The sequence below is a fragment of the Pipistrellus hanaki genome, assembly GCF_964339955.1.
Source record: "Pipistrellus hanaki genome assembly, chromosome: 7".
Classification (NCBI taxonomy): Eukaryota; Metazoa; Chordata; class Mammalia; order Chiroptera; family Vespertilionidae; genus Pipistrellus; species Pipistrellus hanaki.
In genome coordinates, this window is record NC_140509.1 from 40,944,531 (window position 1) to 40,969,933 (window position 25,403).

Here is a 25,403-nt window from a genome sequence, read left to right on the forward strand (position 1 = left end):
TGGAAAGAACTGACAACTTGAAAATATCGAGTCTTCTTATCCATGTATATGGAATGTCTCTCCATACGTATATTTAAAAATGTTCCTTGATTTCTTTCATCAGAATTTTGTAGTTTATCTCACATAGTTATTATAATATCTTGTTAGGTATATATGTAAGTATTTTTGGCGCTAATGTAAATGATTTTTAAAAATTTTAAATTCTAGTATATGAGAAAGCAATTAACTTTTGTATATTAACCTTGTATCCTACAACCTTGCTATAATTGCTTATCAGTTCCAGGATTTTTGTTCGTCTTCTTTACCAATATGTATACTTTTTATTTATGTTTCCTGTCTTATTGCAGTAGCTGTATCTTTTGATACAATGTTGAAGAAGAGTTGTGATAAGACATCCTTGCCTTCTTCTTATTGTTGTAAGAAGGGCCTTTGTGGGCAGCTCCATTAGATGAAAAAAATAAACGGGTGGGAGAGACTGAGGCTGGAACAAGACCAGAAGCTACTAAACATGTGATTGATTGATTGAGAGGATATAGTGTGACTATTTGAAATCACTATGCCTATATACAAAATTTCACAGGGCTTCCTATAGTTTCTACCACAAAATTACTCCATTGTGTAACAATATAGTTTTAAATGATGGCTAGAGAATGAAGGCACAACAGGCCAGAGAATGAAGGCACAATGTGAATGTACCATTTTATATTCACACCTGCAATATGTAAATGATCTACTGCCTCCACATCCTCAAACATTGTCTTTAAAACTTCGTCATTTGGTATTGTCATTAAAACTATCTTGGCTGTTTTGATAGGTGTGTTAACATATTCTAGATAGATTTGGGGAGGATCTTTGAGTTCAGAAATTAGGACAGTTTAGGATTGTCACCTGGGAGTCTGTGTTCAGAATGCAAGAGGAGGAACACATCTATCTTGGAGGAACTAGATGAACAAAACCGGAAAGCAGTTAACTTGGGTGTGGTTAGGACAGTTATGTCATGGGATTGTGGGAGAACCTTGTTCTACAGCAGCCAAGGACTATTAGAGTACTTGTTCTTACCATGGACTCAAAAGTAAAAAAAGGGAAGCACATGTAGGATCAAAACAAGAGTAAGGGTGCCAAACAAAAAGAGAGGGGAGAGGCTCTGCTCTTAAGTTTGGTTCCCAAAGCATCAGCCCCCCAAATACAGAATGGAGTACTATCTTGACAACAGTTGCATCCTCCTTCCCTGTTCCTTCCTCTCTCCTAATATCAGGGAGGCCCACTCAGAGCTGAAGCGCTGCACATCTGGAGACATACATACATACATACATACATACATACATACATACGTGAGCTACGTTAACAGACCGTGTTCAAGTCAAAGAAAGAAAGTGCACTCAAATCTATTCTATCAATCAGCCTCACCTGCAGAAATGGATTCAGTGTAAGGCTCCATGCTTAGGAAGGCTGTGACAGTGCATCCTGATATACATGGAGTTCAATAGTCTGCATCAAGGAATCCGAGGTTAAGTCAATGTAGAGAGAGGGGTGTCGGGGAAGAGGGGCTCTGGCTCCTACAGCAGCCAGGGCCAAGAGGAAGGGTGCCATTTGAAGAAAGGGTGAGCGAGAAGGGCTCCTGGGGTGTGTGGGCCTGGCTTCCTAGCGGAGGGGCTGCAGGCAGGGCGGGGCGCCGGGGACCTGGAGCAGTCGGAGGGGCCCGAGGCGCTGCGCCCGCGGGAGCGCGTGTCCCCAGCGCCGCGCGGGGACCGGCTGTGACGCATACTGGTTGCCGGGCGCGGCGGCGTGGAGGTTCGGACACCATCCGCTCCTTTCTTCGACGCCCGCCCGCCCGTCTAGCAGAGCGATCGGCAGGGACTGAGCCTTGGGCGGCCGAGGGGCCGAGAGCCATGAGGCCCGGGGGCGGCTGCCCCGCGAGGCTGCTCCTGGCGGGGGGCTGGGCGCTCCTGGCGGCGGGCTGGGTGCTCCTGGCGGGCCTGCAGGCCGCCCATGGGCTCAACGCCACCGCCCTCCATGACCCCATCCCCGGCCGGACCCGCTCCCTGGACGAGGAGGAGGTGGAGGAGGAGGAGGAGGGCGGCGATGACCAGGGCGAGGCCGAGGGCGAGAACTACGCGGTAGGCGAGTCGTCCGAGCACCTGACCCCGCGGGAGGGCGAAGAGGAGGAGGAAGGTGAGCTGGCCCCCCCCCTGGGGGGTACCCCACTGTTGGTCCGAGGACGTGGAGACGGACCCCTGGGAGCATTTGAAGAGCTCCTTGGCCATCAGCCACCAATTGATACATTTCTCACTGGTGTAATGGCCTTGAAGAAATATATGTGAGTTTTCCAAGGCCACAACAAGCTGAACAAGCCCATACATAGGAGTTGCTGCAGAAATACTGCTAAAAAGATGCTTTTTTTTTTTTTTTTTTTTTTTTTTTTTTAAGTGCTAGGAGTCAGAAATAGCCTACCACCAAGTGGAATTATTTTGACTCCCTTTGCAGTTATGGTTTTCTTTCCCATTGTAGTTTTTTGTGTTTTGTTTTGTTTTGTTTGTTTTTAGATGCAAATTGCTTGAGGCCTTTGTAAATTTGCACTTCCAGTTGGAACAACAAAAGGGAACTCAGAATCCCCCCTCATTGTGACACATCTAGAGAGATCGATAGGCGGACTAAAGTGCCCGGAAGCCCCATGCCAGCTTCCTGCAGCCTCAACCTTGACCGCCTCTGCAGCGTGGAAGTGTGTTATTTGCACCTTCCACTTTGCACCACAGAGGAACAGTGTGGCCTCAGTAAACACCTACCAAGGGATCCAACTAGTGGCTTTGTTAGATGATAACGTTTTATCCAAGGGAGAAATGAGCTTGGTACATACTAGTAAATTTACCTTATTCTGCTAGCTCATTAAGCAGTAAAGCTTGACACGCTATTTTACTTGTCCTGTTGATTAGTAACTCACATGCTGGTAGGTAAAAGGTCAGTGGCAGGTTTGCAGCCATCTGAAGGAAAATGATTTCCTTACCTCGTAAATGACCCAGCTGAGATTTTTTTAATATCCTTGGCAGTCTCCTGTCTCCTATACATATAGAATAGATGCTCTATTTATCAGCTTTTCTCGTATTTCCTGATGACAGATAGTGGGCCCTCAGTGACAGAAAGAAATTGACTACCTGAGGTTAATAGTGGGATGAGATTTGTTATTGCCTTGATGACATTACATTACAGAGAGCTCACACACTCACCCTGAGATTGACTCGACTTCATCTCCTTGACTTTGGAAATATGAAGAAGGAAAGAGAAAAACGGGTTCTAATGCATAGTAGCCATTGTTTCACTCTAGTTTTAAAAGTAACCGAATTAACAATTTTAGTATTAAATTGGTCATGGAATGGTTCCAGGTGTAAAAAGCTTAATGGAGTTTAGAGTAAACCTGGGTGACAGAATTATAATGCCTTAGATGCAAATTCAAATGCAGGATAGTTATTTATTCTCTCGATGTCTCCATTTCCTTATCTGTGAACTTCAGGGAGTCCTTCTGGAATTTTATATATACAATTTCATGCACAGCTGCTTTTTCCTGGGGAAAGCAAGAACCCAGAACTTTAAACAATCTGAGGTGTCTGAGATCTGGATATTTCTGAAATTTGGCGAAGTCCCTCTCAACCCTCAGTGGACCAGTGTAAAAATATTCAACACCATTTGTGATCCACTGGATATTTTATTTTTACTTTTAAGGCATTTTACAGATAATTTCAAATGTAAGAACAAAGAGGCAGTGAAAACAGCTTATTTGAAATTTTAATAAGAATTAAATTTTATTTTAAATTTTCCCCAAAATTTTATTTCATTTTTCCTGGTTTTGAAGATGAGTGGAAAAAGTACTTTTAGTGTAATTAAAAGCTCATTGTTTGTTATTCATGAGTCTGAAATATATTCATCTTATAAATACTAAGTCCAGATTTTAAGTATATCTTGTAATAGATTTTAGTTATCATTCTTCTTATTCTTTTTGCACTTGCTTTATCATAACACAATACTTTTGAAAACTAGGAAGGCACATACTTTGTTGAAGAGAAGACTGCCATATTTTTTCTCCAAAACCATTTTCATCTTTTATTTATAAACAATTACAATTATTGGTCTAGTGAATTTATTCATTTCTACATCTATTTTCTTTCAATCACCTTTGTATTCACACCTGGCATTTGTCTGTTTACTAGCCTTATCAAGTATATTTTTGTGTATAAACTGCTTTATTTATTTTTTCATAGAAATATAGGTTTATTTCTTTTTTTAAATAAATCTTTATTGCTCAGATTATTACAGTTGTTTCTCCTTTTCTCCCCATAGCTCCCTTCCACCTGGTTCCCACCCCACCCTCTGCCCTTACCTCCCCCCCCACCATTGTCCTCATCCATAGGTGTACGATTTTAATCCAGTCTCTTCCTGCACCCCCACACCCCTTTCCCCCAGTTAATTATCAATCCACTTCCTTTCTTTGCCCCTGATTCTATTATATTCACCAGTTTATTCTGTTCCTCAGATTTTTAATTCACTTGATTTTTAGATTCTCTTGATATATATGTATTTGTTGATCATAATTTTCATCTTTTTTCTTCTTCTTCCTCTTCTTAAATAATACCTTTCAGCATTTCATATAATACTGGTTTGGTGGTGATGAACTCCTTTAGCTTTTTTTTATTTGTGAAGCTCTTTATCTGCCCTTCAATTCTGAATGATAACTTTGCTGGATACAGTAATCTCGGTTGTAGGTTCTCGTTATTCATCACTTGGAATATTTCTTGCCACTCCCTTCTGGCCTGCATAAGTTCTGTTGAGAAATCAGCTATAATCCTTTGGGTGCTCCCTTATAGGTAACCAACTCTTTTTCTTTTGCTGCTTGTAAGATTCTCTCTTTGTCTTTTGCCCTTGGCATTTTAATTATGATATGTCTTGGTGTAGTCCTCTTTGGATTCCTCTTGTTTGGGGTTCTGTATGCTTCCTGTACTTATAAGTCTATTTCTTTCACCAGGTGGGGGAAGTTTTCTGATATTATTTCTTCAAATATGTTTTCAGTATCTTGCACTCTCTCTTCTTCTGGCATCCCCATAATTCTGATGTTGGTATGCTTGAAGTTGTCCCAGAGGCTCCTTACACTATTTTTAACTTTTGGATTCTCTTTTCTTCTTGCTTCTACAGAGGAGTGTATTTTGGCTCTTTGAATTCCAAATCTTTGACCTGATTCTTGTGTTCCTTCATTCTGCTGTTGTATTTCTGCATAATATTTTCCATTTCAGTCAGTTTATGTTTAATTTTTAGTTGGGTATCATTAAATTTATCGGCCTTTTCTAGGAAATTCTTGAAAAACTTTATAACCGTGGATTTGAACTCTATATCCTCTATCTCTTTCATTTGAGATCTATTTCCTTGTCTCGGCATTTTCACTGCTTCCCAGAGTTGGTAGGATGGCTTTGTGTGTTTGGTGTCCTATATAGCCTAGTGGGTCAGCCTCCTCAGTTACCTGAGGAGGACACTCTTGGTGCTCCCCTTTGTGGACTGTGTATAAAGTCTTGTTGTAGTTAAGTCTTTATTGTTGTTGGTATCCCTGGGAGGATTGATCTTCAGGCCAATTGGATGTGAGTATCAGCTGTGTCTACTCTGGGATACCTTCTGTAATGGAGACAGTCTTATAGGATCAGACTTGCAAAATTGCAAAATCCTCTGTGCTCGGCTTGGATGGGGCGGAGTCTCAGGGCTGAGCTGACAGTCTTGGCTTCCTGTCAGCCCTGCCCTTGTGCGCTCACCTGAGTTTCCGCCTGACCTCTGCCTTCTGTGGCTTCCTGAGTTTCTGCCTGACCATACCAGATTCCCCATGCAAGAGCGTGGGTGACCCAGGGGCTCGCCCATAATTGGGTTGGGTCTCTGTAGTCTGGAGCTTCTGACTCCTTCTGCTATAGAGAGGCTGCGGAAAACTCTGTGGTCAGATCTCTGCACCTACGGTACTCACTCGTGCGCGACTGTAGACCCTGCCCGCTGTGGCTCCCAGCTCCTCCAGTCTCCCAGTCTCTGAGTCTCTGGGAACCTTTCTCTACAGTCCAGACTCCACCCTATGAGCCTGGGTGCATGGGGTTTTGGCTTGGGTTGGGGTTCAGTACAGTCAGAAAGGGTTCAGTGCAATCGGGGACTTCCTTTCCCCTCCCGCTAACCAGGCATTCAGTTGCACTTCTTCTCTGTGCACGCGTCACCCTACTTCAGTGCTTTGCGGCTCCCAATCTGATCCGTGAGCCTCTCTCCTTCTTTCTAGTTGTAGATTTCCCATTCTACCAGCTTTCCTGTGTTTTTGGATGGTGTCGTTCTGATTTTAGTTGTTGTTTTGAAATTGTTGTGCAAAGTGGCAGCTTAGGTGCTTACCTAGGCCGCCATCTTGGTTCTCTCTCCTATAATCTGCTTTAAAAAGGAAATAATACTGTCTGTTTGTATTCTTTTATCAAAATAGTATAGTCTGACTTCATTTTCATAAACTATTTCAGGATCAAGTCCTTCCTTTTGAAGGACCAATTAGAAGAGAATGCCATATATCCTTTTCATTCTTAGAAAGATAATATTCATTCATTGAGTCTTGAGCTAGAGATAATTCATCTAGGATATTCATCTAAGGTATCACCTCTCCTGTATGTAAGCTGTAGATATTTTGCTTATACAATGAATTTTAACATCATCATTAGCATCCCAAATGCTGCTATCGGTTTCTCTATGTTCTTCTTCTGATTCATCCAATAACTGTGAAATGTTTTTCACTGTAAACTTTCTTTTCCTTGCCATTATGGACCAAAAAAGAAATAAACTCTAAAATCTCAATTTTGTTCAATGAAAGCTGAAAATAGAGGATGTATAGAAAAAGATGTATCTAAACTTCTTTTATATCTTCCTGAAAGGTGATGTGATACTTTGGGCAAAGCAATAATAAAACATAGTATGATGTAATACCTATAATTTATTTCACAATTATGTCATCTTTCTAGGCCATTCTAACTATTCTTCCATTTTATTATTATAGTCTTATTTAAAAATAGGAGTAATTGATTAGTAATACTAAAATCCATCATTATGGATGATGAAATAACAAAATATTTCAAAATAGGAAAAATCACTAAGATACTATGTTTTATGTACTCTTAATCCTTTTGTACCCCATATCCCTATGCCTTTTATACCTTTTATATACCTTTATACCCTATATTAATCTAAGATTCATAAATTTATTCTTAACCTATTTACATTTAGATTTATAAAAGGGACCAACAATAGGCCTACTTAATAATTTCAAGAGAAAAAAGTTTTATTCTATAAAATAAAGTTTATTCTATATAAATATAACTATACAGTATTTTCTCTTTTTCTTTGGAAGACCTGTAAAAAAGAAAGAAAAAAAAAATGAACTATCTACCATACGAATCAATTTTCAAAAAAAGAAACAAAAATAAAAATTGTACTGTGGTGTAATATGCCAACAGTTAAAGTATACTATCCAAAATTAAACAGAACATTCCAGGATCTGGCCAGAAGAGAAAAAAACAGAAGAATTATTATCTGCATCATTGTGGATGCCAAGCTTTTATCAGCACAGTCTAGGACTCAGTAGATATTTAGGGAAGCTTCATTACACTTTTGACTCCTATTAAATTCACTACTTTTTATTGTCATTTTAATTTGTGTGTGTAATAAAAGCCTGCTTATAATACTTCCTATTAAAAGATAAAGTATTTCTATTTTCTTAAATTTTTAACTCACTATTGAACTCTCCTTTTCATCTGTTCTTTTAGAGACAGCCAATAAAGTATTTTGAGGACAGCTGACTTTTCAGCTTACATACAGGACTTTCAGCTTACGCACAGCATGAAATCAGCATTATCCAAGACATTAATGAAAATGTTGAACAGTACAGAGTCCTGTGACACATGACTCTCACCACATTGACACCAACCAATTAATTAGCATCAGTAGATCTTACTGGTGAAGTTACACATAAAACTTTACTGACATGCAGACCATATTCTTCCTTTTTTCTCATATATAATGGGAAAATTTGACAAATACTGCACTAAAGTCCAGATACATATAACTGCCTCAACTCATCATTATAGAACCCCCATCAAAAAAAAAGTCAGTAAATGACATAATGGGCACTTAATAATCAAAGCTGAAAGGACCTTTGGATACCTTTGGATATAACATGATTAAACCTTGACTTTTTTCGAATTTTTTTTTTTTAAATTTCAGAGAGGTAAGGAGAGGGAGAGAGAAAGGGAAACATCAGTGATGAGAGGGAATTATTGATTGACTGCCTCCGCAGGTCCTGCACTGGGGATCGAGCTGCAGTTTGGCAGCATGTGCCCGGACTGGGAATTAAACTGCAACCTCCTAGTTCATAGTTGGATGCTCAACCCCTGAGCAGCGCTGGCCAGGCTCAACTTTTTTTAAGTTAAGAGAACTTAAGTAATTTTCCCAATGTAGCAGAGGTACTGAATAATAGAGCTGACTAAGTATTTGGTTTATTGAACGGCTTTTGAAAAGAGGTTTTATATTTTTAAAAAAAATTTTTTTTTAAATTGATTTCAGAGAGGAAGGAAAAGGAAGAGATAGGAGCATCAATGATGAGAGAGAATCATTGATTAGCTGCCTCCTGCACAGCCCCTACCAGGGATCTAGCCAGCAACCTGGGCATGTGCCTTGATCTAGAATCAAACCATGACCTCCTGGTTCATAGGTCAATGCTCAACCACTGACCAACAGCAGCCAGGCAAAAAGGTTATATTTAAAAGTAGTCTAGTACTCATTCTCCTACCTGTGTTTCCTGTGTTCAAGATTTGGCTTTTAATTTATATCCCATAATGTGCCAGCTGAAAGTATGATCATGACAGTCCAAATAATTTATTTAACAAAGTCAATATTGATTAACATATTTACATCTAGTGCTTACTATGTATTCAAAACACTGTATTTGGTACATATCCTATCTAATAAATAGGACCCTCACCCTGTTGCAAAGATGCCAGCATCCACAGTCAATAAGGAGAGAATATGCTAATTGACTGTCCTGCCCTCAGAGATGGTGGCACCCAGTCCCCTCAGCCCCATCGGGGTGGCAGGTGCACAGCACACATGCCTGCCTCTGGAGTCCCCCAGTCCCCTTGCCCCCCAGTCACAGTGAGCTGAGTGGTAAGGAGCAGTGAGCAAGTGGGCGGTAAGGAGCGAGGGGTCCGGACTGCAAGAGGGATGTCCAACTGCCAGCAGGCAGACATCCCCCGAGGGGTCCTGGATTGCACAAGAGGGTGCAGGCCAGACTGAGGGACCCCCACTCCCTATCCATGAATTTCGTGCACCAGGCCTCTAGTAAGCATATAAAACTATAAAAATATTGTCTTGCTGTAATAAAAATAGAAAAAAAAATCTTTGAATTATATGAATTCAATAAATGCAAAATGAGTGTGAGTGAGGTTATCTCTTAAGCATTTTTATAGCACTAAACAAGTTACAGAATGTTTTCACATCCATTCTCTCATTTAATTCTCACAATAATTAAGTGAAATTGGTTCCCCTTTTCAAATCTTACAGAAAGGTTCACTAGGCTTAAAAGAGTTTAAGTAATTTACTCAAACTCAAAGCAGCTAATTAGTGGTAGAAGCAGCAATTTGGCTTTAACTCGAATGCATTTTCCCATGTAACATTGTTGCCTCAGGATATACCTTTTGAAAATTATCTTCTAATACCTCATTTAATATTTTTATCCTTTGAGAGTTTAGTCTTAATGTGAGCTATGAAGAATGGCTTATACACTACAGCAAGTGGAATTTATGCCAAACTTCAGAATGATGGGAAAAAAGAAGCACTGTATTATGTGATTTGAACCCAGTGATATTTAACTAATCAAATACTTGTGTATTCCTAGATCATCCTACTAATAAAGTGTTAGGAATAGTAGACCCAATCTATAATACATGATTTTAATGAACACTTGGTATAGAGACTTCTATTTTGGATGAAAATGATACACTCAAATTTTTCAGAAAATATAGAATTAGAATAAAAATGGACCTTACAATTGGCTGGGTTGTTTTTGTTTGTTTGTTTGTTTCTGACATTCTATAGGACTTTAAACTCATCATGTATTAAAGTAATGAAAAATTATTTCCAAGTTATATAAACTTTCCTTGCAAGTTATTTCTTGATTATTAAAGGCTTAGGCTTCTTTTGATGTAAACAATAATAGATGTACTAGGAATAGTATTGCTGTTCTGATTTAATAAAACTTTTTAATATGTCTGCTTTCCCAGCCCTAGCTGGTTTGGCTCAGTGGATAGAGCATAGGCCTGCGTACTGAAGGGTCCCAAGTTCAATCCCGGCCAAGGGCACATGCCGGGGTTGTGGGCTTGATCCCCAGTGGGAGGTGTGCAGGAGGCAGCCAATCAATGATTCTCATTTACAGATGAGAATCAATCTGTCTCCCTCTCCCTCTCCCATCCTCTCTGAAATAAATAGAAATATATTTAATAAAATAAAATAAAATGTCTGCTTCCCATATGACAAGTACTTGTATCTCCATCCCCAAGTAAGAGCTTTTCACTTAGAAAAGTTTTCAAGTGATTAAATAATGTGTTTTTGTATTTTGTGTTTAGGTTCAGATATGAAAATAGTCAAAGAAGTAGAATTTGGAATGTGTACTGTTACATGTGGTAAGTAGCACAGAGCACATAAACAATATTGTAGGTTAGTGGGAGGAAAGGTAAAAATAGTGTGGCAATTTTTATTTGTAATTGTGTACTCTCATTGATTTCTATTTCCAATGACTATTATTCACACAGAAAACATAAACTGATTTCTTTAAAAGGTTGGATATATCAGTTTATAACCTCCAAGTCTTATTTTAAGCCAGCTCTCTATATTTTTTGGCACATGCACTGTCTTCACCAAAGTAAAATTTCCTCTATCTCACAGATGTTCAGAAGATGAAAAATCTTGACATGCATCTCACAGATGTCTTTCTACATACTGTGTTGGCAAATCTATCAAGAAATGTGCTTCTTTGTAATGGTCTATTCTAAATTCTACATTTCTCCAATTTATATGTCATATCTTGGAGAAAAAGAGGTACTGGCTTTGTGGGGAAGATAATGTTCCAGGATCATGATTTATTTTGATCATCCCATAAATAGAATTTGGATATAAAATCTTTTACATGGTGGTGGGATTAAGGCAACACATGATCTACAATTGACTGGTGTTTCCCAAACTTAAGAGTTCACCTTTAACAAATGAAGGATTTGTTAAAACACAGGTTGCAGGATCTACCCCAGAGATTCGAACTCAGTAGGCCTTCAGAGGGGCCTAATAAATTATATTTCTAAACAAGCTCACCAACAAAGCTGATGCTGCTGGTCAAAAGCCCATCTTTTCAGAACCACTATAGAGTAGTTTGTTGAGAAGATACTAGATAATTCACAGTGAAATTAAGTTTATTTTAAATAGACTCTGCCTTGTAATAAAAAGACTGTGATAGAAGGGACAGACAAAAATCAGAGGGTGCTGAAACCGGTTTGACTCAGTGGATAGAGCGGCGGCCTGTGGACTGAAAGGTCCTGAGTTCGATTCCAGTCAAGGGCATGTATCTTGGTTGTGGGCACATCCCCAGTGGGGGTTTGGGGGATGTGCAGGAGGCAGCTGATCGATGGTTCTCTCTCATCGATGTTTCTAGCTCTCTGTCCCTTTCTCTTCCTCTCTGTAAAAAATCATTGAAACATATATTAAAAAAAATCAGAGGGTAAGACGACAGAAAATCCATGCAGATCTCCATCAGAACATTATTATTATTATTATTATTATTATTATTGTCTAACATTACACCTGAATTACTTTTATTTGAGGTAGCTTTTGTTTGCGAATGTGTGGTAAAATATACCTAAAATAAAATTTACAGTTTTAACCATTTAAAATGAACAATTCAGTGACCTAAAGCACATTTACATTATTGTGCAAACATTAGCACCATCCATCTCCCAAATTTTTTCATCATCATGAACCGAAACCTCCGCATGCATTAAATACCAACTCCCTACTTCCCTTTTCCCCAAGCCTTTGGCAACCATTGTTCCATTTTCTGTCTCTTGAGATAAGTTTTTAGCCTTTTTAAAAAATATATATATTTTATTGAATTTTTACAGAGAGGAAGGGAGAGGGATAGAAAGTCAGAAACATCTATGAGAGAGAAACATCCATCAGCCTCCTCTTGCACACCCCTCACTGGGGATGTGCCCACAACCAAGGTACATGCCCTTGACCGGAATCAAACCTGGGACCCTTGAGTCCGCAGGCTGATGTTCTATCCATTGAGCCAAACCGGTTTCAGCTTAACCCTAATTTTTTTTTTTAACCCTAATTTCTTCATGAATGAAAATCAGAAAATGAGAAGAATCCATGTAATAAACCTGTGATTATTCATTTACAATTAATATTTTTCTTCTGTTGCTTAATTGAAACATTTTCATAAGGGAATTATATTTATGACAATTCTAGTAATTATACATTGTCTTTATTCTATTGTTTAAAGATTAGAGGCCCAGCCCTAGCCGGTTTGGCTCAGTGGATTGAGTGTCGGCCTGCGGACTGAAAGGTCCTAGGGCATATACCTTGGTTGTGGGCACATCCCCAGTAGGGGGTGTGCAGGAAGCAGCTGGTCGATGTTTCTCTCTCATCGATGTTTCTAGCTCTCTATCCCTCTCCCTTCCTCTCTGTAAAAAAATCAATAAAATATATTTAAAAATAAAAAAAATGAAGTCTAGAGGCCCAGTGCATAAAATTTATGGAGGGGGGGAGGGGGAAGTGTCCCTCAGCCCTATCTGCACCCTCTCCAATCTGAAAGCCCCCAGGTAATGTCCAACTGCCCGTTTAGGCCCGATCCCTGTGGGCCTAAACGGGCAGTTGGAGATCCCTCTAGCAATCCAGGACCTCTGGTTCCTAATGGCTCACCTGCTGGCCTGCCTTAACCACTTTGCCTGCCTGCCTGATCCCCCTAACTGCCCTCCCCTGCCTGCCTGATCCCCCTAACTGCCCTCCCCTGCCTGCCTGATCCCCCTAACTGCCCTCCCCTGCCAGCCTGGTCACCCCTAACTGCCCTCCCCTGCTGGCCTGATTGCCCCTATTAACTTTTTTTTTTTTTTTTAATCTTATCCCCTTCACATATAATTGTATTTGACTTCTTTATTGGCTTCTCCCTCTCACACAATTTTTCTCTCTCCTTTATGTAACACTTTTTCCTACTGACTCATCATTTTTAAACTTTTCTTTCCTCCTTATTTCCTATTTCTGTTCCATCATCCTTCTTCCCATCTTTCTCCTACCCTCCTTCCCTCCCCATATTCCTTCTTTTCTTTATCTTTACCCTCTCCTCCCTCCCCTTTTCCTTCCTTCCCACCTTAATTTTTTTTCTTCACTTCCTCCCTCGGACCTGCTTTGCTCCCTTCCCCATTTCTTCCTTCTTCCAGTTCTCCTTTTAAGTTCTACCAGCTCCCCTTTAAAACATTTCTTCCCTCCCTCTTTCTCTCTCATCCACATACTTCTCTATTTACTTCCACTGTTTTAATATCTATCTACCTGCCTAATTACTCACTCTCATTTATCTTTCTTCCTTTCTGACTCCTACTTTTAAAATCTGTCCCCAGTACACAACTATACTTAATTTTCATTATAGCTCCTACAATTCACTCATATATCCTCTTTCCTTCTTTAACTCTGCTCTCTATTGACTCCTTTATAAAGTTCTTCCCTCTCTTCCTCTCCCTCTCCTTTCTTATCTCCTCCTCTTGTATCTATTCTACCCTGGGCCTTGCAGCTGCCTGAGCAGAGGGCAGGGACGCAGTCTGCTGATCAGGTTGTGTCATGATGCTGTAACGGATAATTTGCATATTTCTCTATTATTAGTATAGATGTGTTTCAGAAATTATATATTCATTCAACAAATGATTTTCTGCTTGGGGACTTTTAGAAATGTTTTCTGTCTACAATGTGCCAGGCTGGGAATGCAGCAGTGAAGAATACTTCAAGGAGTATATATTTTAGTTGGGACAAAGAGATAAATAAACATAAAATATGGAATATGTCAGATGGTGTTAAGTTCTAAGGAGGAAAACCAGAAAAGACAACATTTCACATCTAAAATATTTTTTAAATATTTAAAAAATGTTTTCGGTTTATAACAACCATGTAAAGGGAAGAATGCTTTAGTGAAAGTTCTAGTGCCAAAATAATAATGCAGCAGTCAAAATTTTTTCTTTTTCTGGAATACACAGGCAGATTTTTAAGTGTTCCTTGGATTTACAGAAAATCTTAGCTATACACATCTCAATAAACTATTTTGCGATGTATGTGAACTGTATAAATAAATGGAACATTTTTTATACATTTCAGAATAAGGGTGTGCTTCTAGATAGGGACCTTCCATAAATTCATGTGGAACCATAGTGTAGCCATTTTTAGTCATCTCTTCATCAAAGGAGACCTTTCCTCTTCCAACCCTTCCATTTCCTTATCTCATATGGAGCCTGCTCCCTTGCTACCCAATGTTTGGTCCAGAGATCAGCCACATAGGCGTGGAGCTTGTTAGAAAGTCAGACTCTCAGACCCTGCTGACTGAGAATTTCATGTAAGATCTCCAGGTGACCTGCATGCTTGCTGAACTTTGAGAAAAACTCTGGTAAGCCATTTCTGATTTCAACTTCCCCTTGCCTTTGAGGATGGATTTTTTTTATTAACACCGTATAGGAGGTGAAAGAGGAAACCTGGGAAGCAAGGAAATCAAGGTGGACAGTTCCTTAACCTGTGACTAAACAGCCTTTTCATAGGTCACGTCAACTTAAGAAACATCCAAACCTGCAGAGAATTTTTATGCATTTGAGCCAGACTGACAACAGTTGCCAGGATGCAAAATCTCAACAGGTTGAGAAAATGCTCTGGCCGAAACCAGTTTGGCTCAGTGGATAGATTAGAGCATTGGCCTGCAGACTGAAAGGTCCCAGTTTCGATTTCGGTCAAGGGCATGTACCTTGGTTGTGGGCACATCCCTAGTAGGGGGTATGCACGAGGCAGTTGATCGATATTCTCTCTCATCGATGTTTCTTTCTAACTTTCTATCCCTCTCCCTTCCTCTCTGTAAAAAAAAACAAAAAACAACAACAACAAAAAATCAATAAAATATATTTTTAAAAAAGAGAGAGAGAGAAAATGCTCTGAAGAAGGCCAGTTTTGCAGTTTATTGTATACATTAGAATGAAAGGAGGAGACTCTAGGAGAGAATATGAAATCCATTGATGTCAGATTAAGGGGGCAGGAGAAAGCAAACCAGGGAAGTCTCTGTGACTGGATACAAAGGCAAAATAGAGGAACACATACTTCCTTTATACTGGTGAGCACAGGATAGTTAGTAATTAACCATAGAGCTGGTATTCTAGGAATAAGCTAGCAAGGAAGGTTCTGTGATCCTGTGCTCTCAAGCCTGGCTTATGACTTGAGGGATCTGGAGAAGATTGCTCTGACGTGTTATCTTAGATGCAAAAAGATAACAGATAGGCTTACTTGAGGTAAAGATTAACCTTTGTCAGCGAAGCTACAGGCCTAGAATGTGATTACCCACCATGACTTGCTTGAGTTAGAAATGTTTATGATCTTATGATCAGACCATCCTATGTGGTTATTTGAGTTTCCAAGGCCCACCCTGCAGACCCCCCTGAGCGTGTCAGGCTTGGTATGTGGCCGTTTTCATTCACAGTCAGTTTATCACAGGACAGTTCAGCATGTTGCTGATCCAGCATTACCCCCCCCCCCCCCCCCCTCCCAATTCTGGTGATGAAAGGCAAACTTGGAAAATTTGAGATAGTTAAAGGCTTGGTTTCCTGTTATAAAAATGTGTGGCAATTCTAAAGAGAGTATGTTGTTGAAAATGGAGATTTGATAATTAGTAGTTTGTCTTGCTATATTTATTACCAATCTAAATATTAAAAAGCTTCGTTTATGTTAAAATGTGATTTTGGAATTTCCTCTAGAAGCTCCAAGTCTCCCTACATGTTCCTAAAAGTTCCATGGTCAAATAAATTTGGGAGAACCTATGTATTATGTATTTCATTAAATCTAACAGTTTATTGGTTGTAAGAAGCACAATTTATGCACCTCTAAAAAAAGGAAAATGCTGCCAATTTGTAATATGCCATCAATTTTAAGATGCATTCAAATTTCAAATATGTTAAGATGTAAAAATTTTACTCGTTAAATCAATGGAAGTTTACACACAAAGCATATTAATTTATTAGCATTTTAAAAGTTCCCCCCAAATTCTATAGTAAAGAGATCCCATTGCCCTGACAAGTTTGGCTCAGTGGATAGAGCGTTGGCCTACGGACTGAAGGGTCCCAGGTTCGATTCTGGTCTAAGGGCATATACCTTGGTTGCGGGCACATCCCTAGTATGTGCAGGAGGCAGCTGATCGATGTTTCTAACTCTCTCTCTCCTTTCTCTCTGTAAAAAAAATCAATAAAATATATTTTAAAAAAGAGATCCCATTACTTTTATTTAATGCATTATTTTCAAATATAATCATGGAATTCTTTTTCTAATGGTAACAATCAGAAGGACTAATGTTACATGTAACTCACTTTAGGAAAGGCTGTTTTATGAAATAATTAAAAAATAAAGGGTATAAAAATTCTAAATGCTATAAACCTAATTTTGGGAATTTAATTTCTGAAATTAAGAGAAAAAGTCTCAATAAAAACTTAGATGGTAAAGAAAAAACCCTGTGGAATTTGTTTTTCCTGACATTTGCCAATTTCTTTTACCAAAGGTGTTGGTATTAGAGAAGTTATGTTGACAAAGGGATGCCCTGGAGGTGAATCTAAGTGCATTGTACGGGTGGAAGAATGTCGAGGACCAATAGACTGTGGCTGTGAGTCGGACAATGGAGGGAGACTGAGGGGGGGAAGAGTTTACTCTGGGAAATGTCTAACTTCAGCTTGTCATGAGTGGAATTGATGTACTGAAAGAAATCAAAACTTAAAATTCCAATTCCAATTCCATGCTAAGTGAAATAAGCCAGTCAATGAAAGAAAAATACCACATGATCTCACTCATTTATAGATAATAAAAGAAAATTACAAACTGTTTAACAAAAAGATAGATACAGAGACAGTCAAGTATCAAACAGAATGTCAAATTACAGCGGGAAGGTTAGGGAGAGGTGGGAGAGATAAGAGATCAACCGAAAGACTTATGTGCATGCATATGAGAATAACCAATGGACGCAAAACTCTGGGGGTGAGGGCATATATGGGAGTAGGGCGGGGGTGGGGGGCAATGGTAAGATATGTACACATATAATACCTTAATCAAAAATGAAGAAAAAAATGAAAACTTAAAATTCCACTTCTTAGGACAGTTATAGCTCTGAACAACTTTCTGCTTTTACTTTACATTTTGCAATGCCTAAAATTTATCATATATTTTCTGCAATGCACTGTAACATTATTGTACTCAGGCTCTGTGGTCAAGGCTGTCCTATAGCAAACTGCTTTTGTCACTTTGTTCATGACATTTTATCAATAGATTGGTACACCCAAAATTTTTAGTGATATTCTATATCAAATCACTCAAAGCTGAGGTTTCATTATCTCTAAGGGGGTCCTTAACGAGTAAAATGGAAGCCAGGAGTAGACTTCAAACTATATTAGCTCATGGAGTTGGTTGTTCTTACTATACTCTTCTCCACAGTTTATTATATGGAAGGAGCAGGTAGCCATGGAGTCTCCTACCTGCTTCTGTTGCTGACTTTATCTTTGCATCCATCACTCCTCTCTGCTCTTCTACACTCAAGCTCTCAGTAATAATTCTGATAACTTCCAGCATACAATTTATTTAAAAATTGGAGGTGGCTTTTAAAAGTAATATTGTTTATAAAGCAATCTACAATGCTCAATGGTATTTTTGTATTTAATTTTTCTTTTTTTCAGGGGGTAAACCAATATCAGAAAGTCTTGACAGTGTGAGACTGGCATGTGTTCATACAGCTCCTGAAAATCGTTTCAAATATGTCTGGAAAATTCTAAGGCCAGAGCAAGTGAGTAATGAATGTAATCTGGTGCTTTGTAGTGAGTGATAAAATTTGTTTCCCAGTGCTTGATGACTGCCAGAAAACCCTCTTTAAAAAACTACTTAAAAGAGAAAACTCTCTTTAAAAGCAAAAATGAAGTTAAAACCATACAACTTATTATTATTAGGATTTAAATTTTTTCATAATTTGCAAATATATGTTTTAGGATCAGCTATTATCAGAAGTTAAAAACATTGATTTTATTCAAATTATTTTATTTTGGAAACAAGGTTTCCAAAGTAAATATATAGGAATTGTATTAATGATAACGGCAGCTAACATTAACTGAGAGCTAAGAGTCAGACATACACCAAATGTTAGTATTTCTTTTAACCCACGTAACCATCCTATAAGGTAATTCCTAACATTATACCCATTTTACAGATAAGAAACTGAAATGCTGAGAGTAACTTGCTCTGGGTCACACAGGCAGGAAATGGTAGGATTGGAACTTGATGTCTAGATTGTCTGACTATAAAATTCATGCGCATAATTAATTACTTCCCTAGACTGAGAGATAATGGCCCTTTTTTTGTTTTGTTACAGGAAATAAAATTATTTCCTGATCTTAAGTTTACATGAAAAATTTTGATACTTCTTTTCTTTTAAAAAGCAACCCGTTGTTCTTGCTAATGATTCAGCAATCCTGGACATAAGCAGGCCAGTTCACCCCGTGGATTACGAGTGCGATACCTTCGAGAATAATGAAATAGTAGCATCTCTTAGATTCACAGTCTATACATCAAATGGTAAGTGCCCAGAAATAGTTTGGTTTGCTTATCTCAAATTTTAGAGAGCATAAAAATCACTTGGAGGGCTTCTTGACACACAGACAGCTAGCCTTACCCACAGAGTTTCCAATTCAGTTGATGTTGGGTGGGGCAGACAAAAGAATTCACAGTTCTAACAAGTTCCCAAGTGCTGCTGGCAGACGCCATAGTCTGAGAACCACTGATTTAGATAAATTAGACTTTTCTATAAGGTCAAGTGCTTCATTTCTTTTTCACAAAGTACAGTCAGATTTGCCTCACTTTGGAAAACTAGTGTATTCCTGAAATTTCTCCAAAGAACAATCGTCTAACTTGGATTATATTTTTACTTTTACTTCTGCCACAAAAGTGAAAATGTATACATTTCTTACGAATGCTTATAAAAATTTTGTACAATAAAATGAAAATGGGAGAAGCATTATATCAAGGCATGTCTTTGAAAAAATTACTCATTTGAAGAAAACATTTTTTGATGAAACAGTAATAGTCATCAATATATGTAACAAAAGGCAAATATTGTCCTGAACATTATTTCACAAGTAAAAAACTGCTTTCTTTGTGAAATGGATTCATGTGCATGTCCTTTTAATTTAAACTGTGATATCCAAATAATTATTTCCTTTACAATTAATTCACGTGCTCTTAACCATTTTTATTGTTATGGGGGAAGTAGGGTTTGGTCACAGGATTTTTTTAGAATACAATTAAGGCTCAGGAGGCTTTTACCAGAAAAATGCCCATATATACAATCATGCCAAAAGTTACCTGTAATTTTAAAGGAAGTTCATGGATTTCTTGAAAGTATTTCTTAATCCCAAGTAAAGAATTTATGCTGTTGTCAGAGATACCATACAACATAGCATCCTTTATTCAAATGAAAACAAGCTAAACTATTTTGGGAATTTTTAAAAAAATAAATTATAACTTTTTTTGATATGTTGTATAATGTCTTTAAAAAACATCTTTCTGGTGAAAGCTAATAATTTTACTCCAGTTGTTATTGAAAGGATAATTTAAAAAAAATATTTTTTTATTTCAGAGACAGAAAGGGAGAGAGAGAGAGGAAAATCAATGATGAAAGAGAATCATCAATTGGTTGCCTCATGCACCACCCCACCCCCTACTGGGGATCAAGCCCGAAATTTAGGCACATACCCTGACTGAGAATCGAACCAGTGACCTCTTGATTCATGGGTTGACACTCAACTACTGAGCCACACCACCCGGGTGAAAGGGGTAATTTTAATAAAGTCCTAAAAAAGTCTAAAAGAGACCAAACATCATCAAACTAAAAAATATCTCAATGAGTTTTGTTCAGGATATTACAGCTATCAGGGGACATACTTGTTTTTTGTCTCCTTTTTTAGGATGTTAGGACAGCCCAGTGGTTAGCTCTTCCCATGACTAGAAGGTGACGTGCATTTGACAGTACATAAGCTAAGGCCTGGAACACAGACCCCAAAATGTCAGTACTTAACTGAGATAGCAGAGCTACTCACACCATCTCAGTTCAGGGCTGGTGAGGTAGCTCTGCTCTATCAGCACACCCGCTGGTTAATTGATAAAATGTTTCCAGAACACTTTGGATCTATTGGTTTCTTTTAAAATGGCAATTGGGTCACCACTGTGACAGACCATTTGCGTTGTTTAGTCATCAAATGAATGTATTGGCTATAAATGTCCACAATATGGTACTGACTTGAAACAAATACGTAATTGAAATATTTTAGGGTAAATATTGTTTAGTTGATGAAAATTTCCCATCCATTCCCTTATATATCAGATTCTTCACTACTACAGTAGTTGTCCTCCATAATCAGGCTTTGTCTTGGGTTGAATTGTGTCCCACTAAAAAGATACTTTCAAGTTCTAACTCCCAGAACCTCAGAATGTGACGGTATTTGGAAATAGGGTCACTGCTGATGTAGTTAGTGCAGTTAAGCTATGGTCACACATACCGGAGTGGGACTTTAACCCAATATGGCTGGTGTCTTTATAAGAAGAGGAAAACTTGGACCCAGACAGACAGAGAGAGCAAGACAGAGGAGAATGCCAGGCGAAGACACAAAGACACACGGGAAAGGACAGCCATGAGAAAACAGTCAGAGATTGGAAGTGTGCTGCCCCAGCCTAGGAACGCAGGGGGTACCAAAGACCAGAAGAAGAAAGAGGTAACCACCTCTCTCAGAATCTCTGATGGGGTCATGGCCATGCCAATACCTTGTATTCAGAATTTTAGCCTCCAGAACTATGAGATAATAAATTTCCTTTGTTTTTAAGTTAACCAGTTTGTGGTACTTTGTGATGGTGACCCTGGGAAACCAATACAAACATAAGCTTAGTTTTACTAAAAAGGTTAGTTTAAAAAAAAAAAAAATTCAGCCTATTTCTTCATTAGGAAATTTCAAGAGGAAATGCAGCCCTCTTAGTTATTCGGTATAAAAGCAATTTAAGTGATCTTTGCAGGAAGACCACTATTGAAGTGAGTTAAATTTTTAAACCCTCGTTCTCCACCCTCTTGGCTAGTATTGCAGGGTAGTAGACAAATGGAAGGGAATTTTGCATTTCTTTTCAGGTTTTAATCTTAAAGGGTTCTTTTACTTGAGCTTAAAAAATCCCACAGCTGCCGAAACCGGTTTGGCTCAGTGGATAGAGCGTTGGCCTGCGGATTGAAGGGTCCCACGTTTGATTCCAGTCAAGGGCATGTACCTTGGTTGTGGGTGCGTCCCCAGTGCGGGGTGTGCAGGAGGCAGCTGATAGATGATTCTCTCTCATTGATGTTTCCAACTCTCTATCCCTCTCTCTTCCTCTCTGTAAAAAAATCAATAAAATATTTTTTTAAAAATCCCACAGCTTTTATAAACCTAAAATTATCAAAACAAATTATTTTTAAAATTCAAGAATGTTGGAGTATAAATATGTAATTTCTCTATCATATTTGGAACTATTTAGTGAGATCACTAAATTGATTGGATAACTCTATAATTACTAAGGACAACTATACTCCAGGGTGTTTAAAGAATAGAAAGAAAAATTCAGACAAATAAGCTGTTCAGGTTGTTCATAAAGGAGCCTACTTTTGATAGAGTGATACTTACCAAAATTAAATTCTAAAATATGTAAAACACAGCTTGCAGAAATCATTAAACCCCTTAGACATTGGTTTCTTTATTAGTATGATTCAACAGTTGCATCTGGTCTTTACCACATAAATCTTTTATGATCCCATGATTTAGTGACCAGAAAGAGCCACAAGAAAGCTATATAATTCACAAATACTTTATGTAAATTGGCTTTTCACCAATTTATAATGCCTAGATTGGGTTTGTCCCTATAATAGCCTTATTTGTAAGAACATAAAGATATGGGAGAGAATGCCTGATTTAAAAGTAGTGTGTGGTTATTTAGATTAAAAAAAAATGAGCTTCAACTACTGCCTTACAACATGTATTAAAATCAGAGATGTATCATAGTTTTAAATGTAAAAGTTAAATCCAGAAAGCTTTAAAAAGGGAGACAGAACATCTGCATAATTCATGAGTAGGCAAGGGTTTCTTGGACATGACTCAGAAAACCAACACCATAAAAGGAAATATTGATAAATTATGCTTCACCAAAACTAAAAACTGCAGTTCATTAGCAGGAAGGATTATAAAAATGAATAGGCGAGCCAAACATCTGAGAGAAAAAAATTTATAAAATGTATAATTAATATGATCAGTTTAAGAAAAGGTCTTGCAGTGTCTTAGAAAACTAAGCACATCTCCATTCTATGACCCAGCAGTTCTACTCTCACATATTTATCCAAGAGAAATGAAAATGTGAATTCACAGAATGACTTTTTCAAAAATGTACATAGCAGCGGTTTATTTATAACTAGAGGTCTGGTGCATGAAATCCGTGCACAAGTATGGTCCCTAGGCTTGGCCAGTGATCAGGGCCTATCTGTGGGGTGACTGGCCGGGTGATCAAGGACCCCTTTCACACCTGCCTTGGCCTGGTGCCATCTGCTCACCTGTTCACCATCCCACCACTGTCCCGCTCTCATCAAGGCCCATCGGAGTCGGCAGCTCTGCTGTCGTCCACTGCTAGTTCTGTGTCGCAGATGGCCACCGTGTTCTGCACCGTCCCTGATGGTCAGCACATGTCTAACTCCTGGTTGGTCGAACAGCTGCCCATGGGGACAATTTGCATATTAGCCTTTTATTATATAGGATTGCCCCAAACTGGAACAGCTTAGATATCTATCAGGAAACAAATTAAGAGATATTATTCATCGATAAAAAAGAAAAAACTCATTAAATAAAAAAGAAAAAAAAACCTGTTGGTACATGTGCAAATATGGGTGAATCTCTAAAACATTTTATTGATTTAAAAAGTCCTACACAAAAGAATATATAGTATATGTTTCCATGCCTAGGAATTCTGGAACAGGCAGGACTGATGGGTGGTGGAAAAGAAAATCAGGACGGTTGCTGCCTCTGGAAGATAGGGCAGGGATTAACTGGGAGGGGCTCAAGGGCACTCTCTAGGGTATAGCAATGTTTGGTGTATTAGTAAGGGTTTAAATTGCATGTGTATGTTTGTATATGTCAAAAGTAAACAAATGTACATTTAAGGTCTTGGTGCAATTTATTGTTGAAATTTTACCTCGAAAGAAAAAAATATATAAACAAATACTTAACTGTAGTAAATGATATGCCAGTTGAAGAATTTTGCTGGGAAATGTGCAGACATCAGCAAATTATGTTGAAATGTATTAAAAATATAGGATGGGACAGAAGGCTGGATAGATGGATAGTAAAATGTCGTTGGTAGTATCCAGGTGGTAGGAATACATAATGTTCATGGTCGAAGTCTTTCAACTTTCTGCATGTTTGAAAAGAACATTTCAGAAAGAAAAAGAAAAAAGAAAAGAAAAGAGCATTTCAAACATGCAGAGCAAGTTAGTAACTTTCTGTCCACTAATTCTTTATGTATATTTCTAAGATTATTTTTCAGATATAAAGTCTCCATTTCCCTTTTCTCTCAGTAGGAATAGTCATCAGATATACATTTTTTCCTTCTAGAATTGCAGATGAAAAGATCAAGACGACCGGACACTGACGCAGTGCTGGTTTTTGTGCTGACCATAGGAGTTGTGATGTGTATATTTGTGATCTTTGTACTGGTCTTCATAATTATAAACTGGTAAGTGAAGGACTGAAAGTGAGTCTCCCCCTTGATTCAAGTCCTGCCCCTCCCTTACCCCCATGAATCCAAAGCTCTGCCCATGATGTCTCTCACCTGTCTCTTCAAACTGCCCAACTCCTGTGACTGTCCCAGTACAGTCTGCCTAATCTCATGACTTGTTTCCCAGCCATGCGAGAGCTTTTAAATGCAGTTTTTTACAGTTTTACCTAGTAGCTGCTTAAAAAAGTCTATTGAATGAATATCTGTGCTGTCCAGGTGTAGTTATGACAACCCCAAAAATTGGTTATTGTAATCTACCAATGCAGTTATAGGAGAATATTTCCAATACCCACATGAGTATTATACCCTGTGACATCTGAGGGCTCTACTGTCGTCGCAAGGCAACTGATATACCACAAACTAAAAATAAATTGTGATTAAGGAGACACTTCTATATAGACAAAATGAAACAAAAATCTATTTTTAGTTTTCATTTCACATAAAAGATTTTTTTGTTTCTGTTTTATCTCCCAGGGCGTCAGTAAAGACTTTCTGGGAGGGAAAAGCCTCGGGGACTGAGGTACGTTCTGAGCAGACTTCACTGAAACGCAAAAGATCAGTTTCTATGGAACGACCACCAGCACATGGACGTGAAGAGGATGCACTGAGCGAGTGGAATGATTAATGTATAACAAGCCAAAGGAGAGTAGAGCATACCAGATTCATTATTATAAGAATAAAATATATAGTGAAAATACTTTAATAATATTGCAAGTGATTTACCATGATCTGAAAGCAATACAATGTGAGAAGGGGCTATTTTAATCAGTCCTCTTTTGTGGTAGACTTATAATAAACTCTTTTTAATTCGTTCTCAACATTTACCACTTCAGGTTATCGTTTGGTAACATTTATCTAGAGATACAAGCACACACAATCTTCCAAACACATATTTTATCACTTTGATCACTTCCAAGGTGATTTGCCTGTTCTGTCCCCAAAAATAAAACTATAGAAGATGCCTTGCATATTAGACTTTCCTTCTCCGGTAGCACTGCATTGAACTTGCTAAAGCCAACCATACTATTTTAGAACCTCTGCAGGGCATGAGACATATAGAGCATCACTTATAACACATAAAATAATCCTATATAATAAAGGTGTAATATGCAAATGGTTATTACACTGTGAAGTGTAACGACCGACCATGTAAAGACTAGGTCATGGATCAGCAGGAGGGTGGGACAGCAAGCTATAAGTGGAGCAGTGGAAAGCTACAGGAGGAGACAGGGCAG

The 25,403-nt window shown here is 38.4% G+C and overlaps 1 protein-coding gene across 1 annotated transcript; it reads left to right on the top strand.

The window, feature by feature from the left end:
- Window positions 1-1,889: 1,889 nt before the first annotated feature.
- SPACA1 (sperm acrosome associated 1) lies at window positions 1,890-24,986 on the top strand (the record flags this gene model as incomplete). The annotated part of the gene is made up of 7 exons (XM_084890503.1): window positions 1,890-2,172; window positions 10,656-10,712; window positions 16,865-16,966; window positions 18,027-18,133; window positions 18,780-18,915; window positions 24,006-24,126; window positions 24,643-24,986. The coding sequence occupies 7 exons, from the start codon at window positions 1,890-1,892 to the stop codon at window positions 24,791-24,793; spliced, it is 957 nt and encodes a 318-aa protein (XP_084746629.1). The 3' UTR covers window positions 24,794-24,986.
- Between the last annotated feature and the right edge of the window lie 417 nt (window positions 24,987-25,403).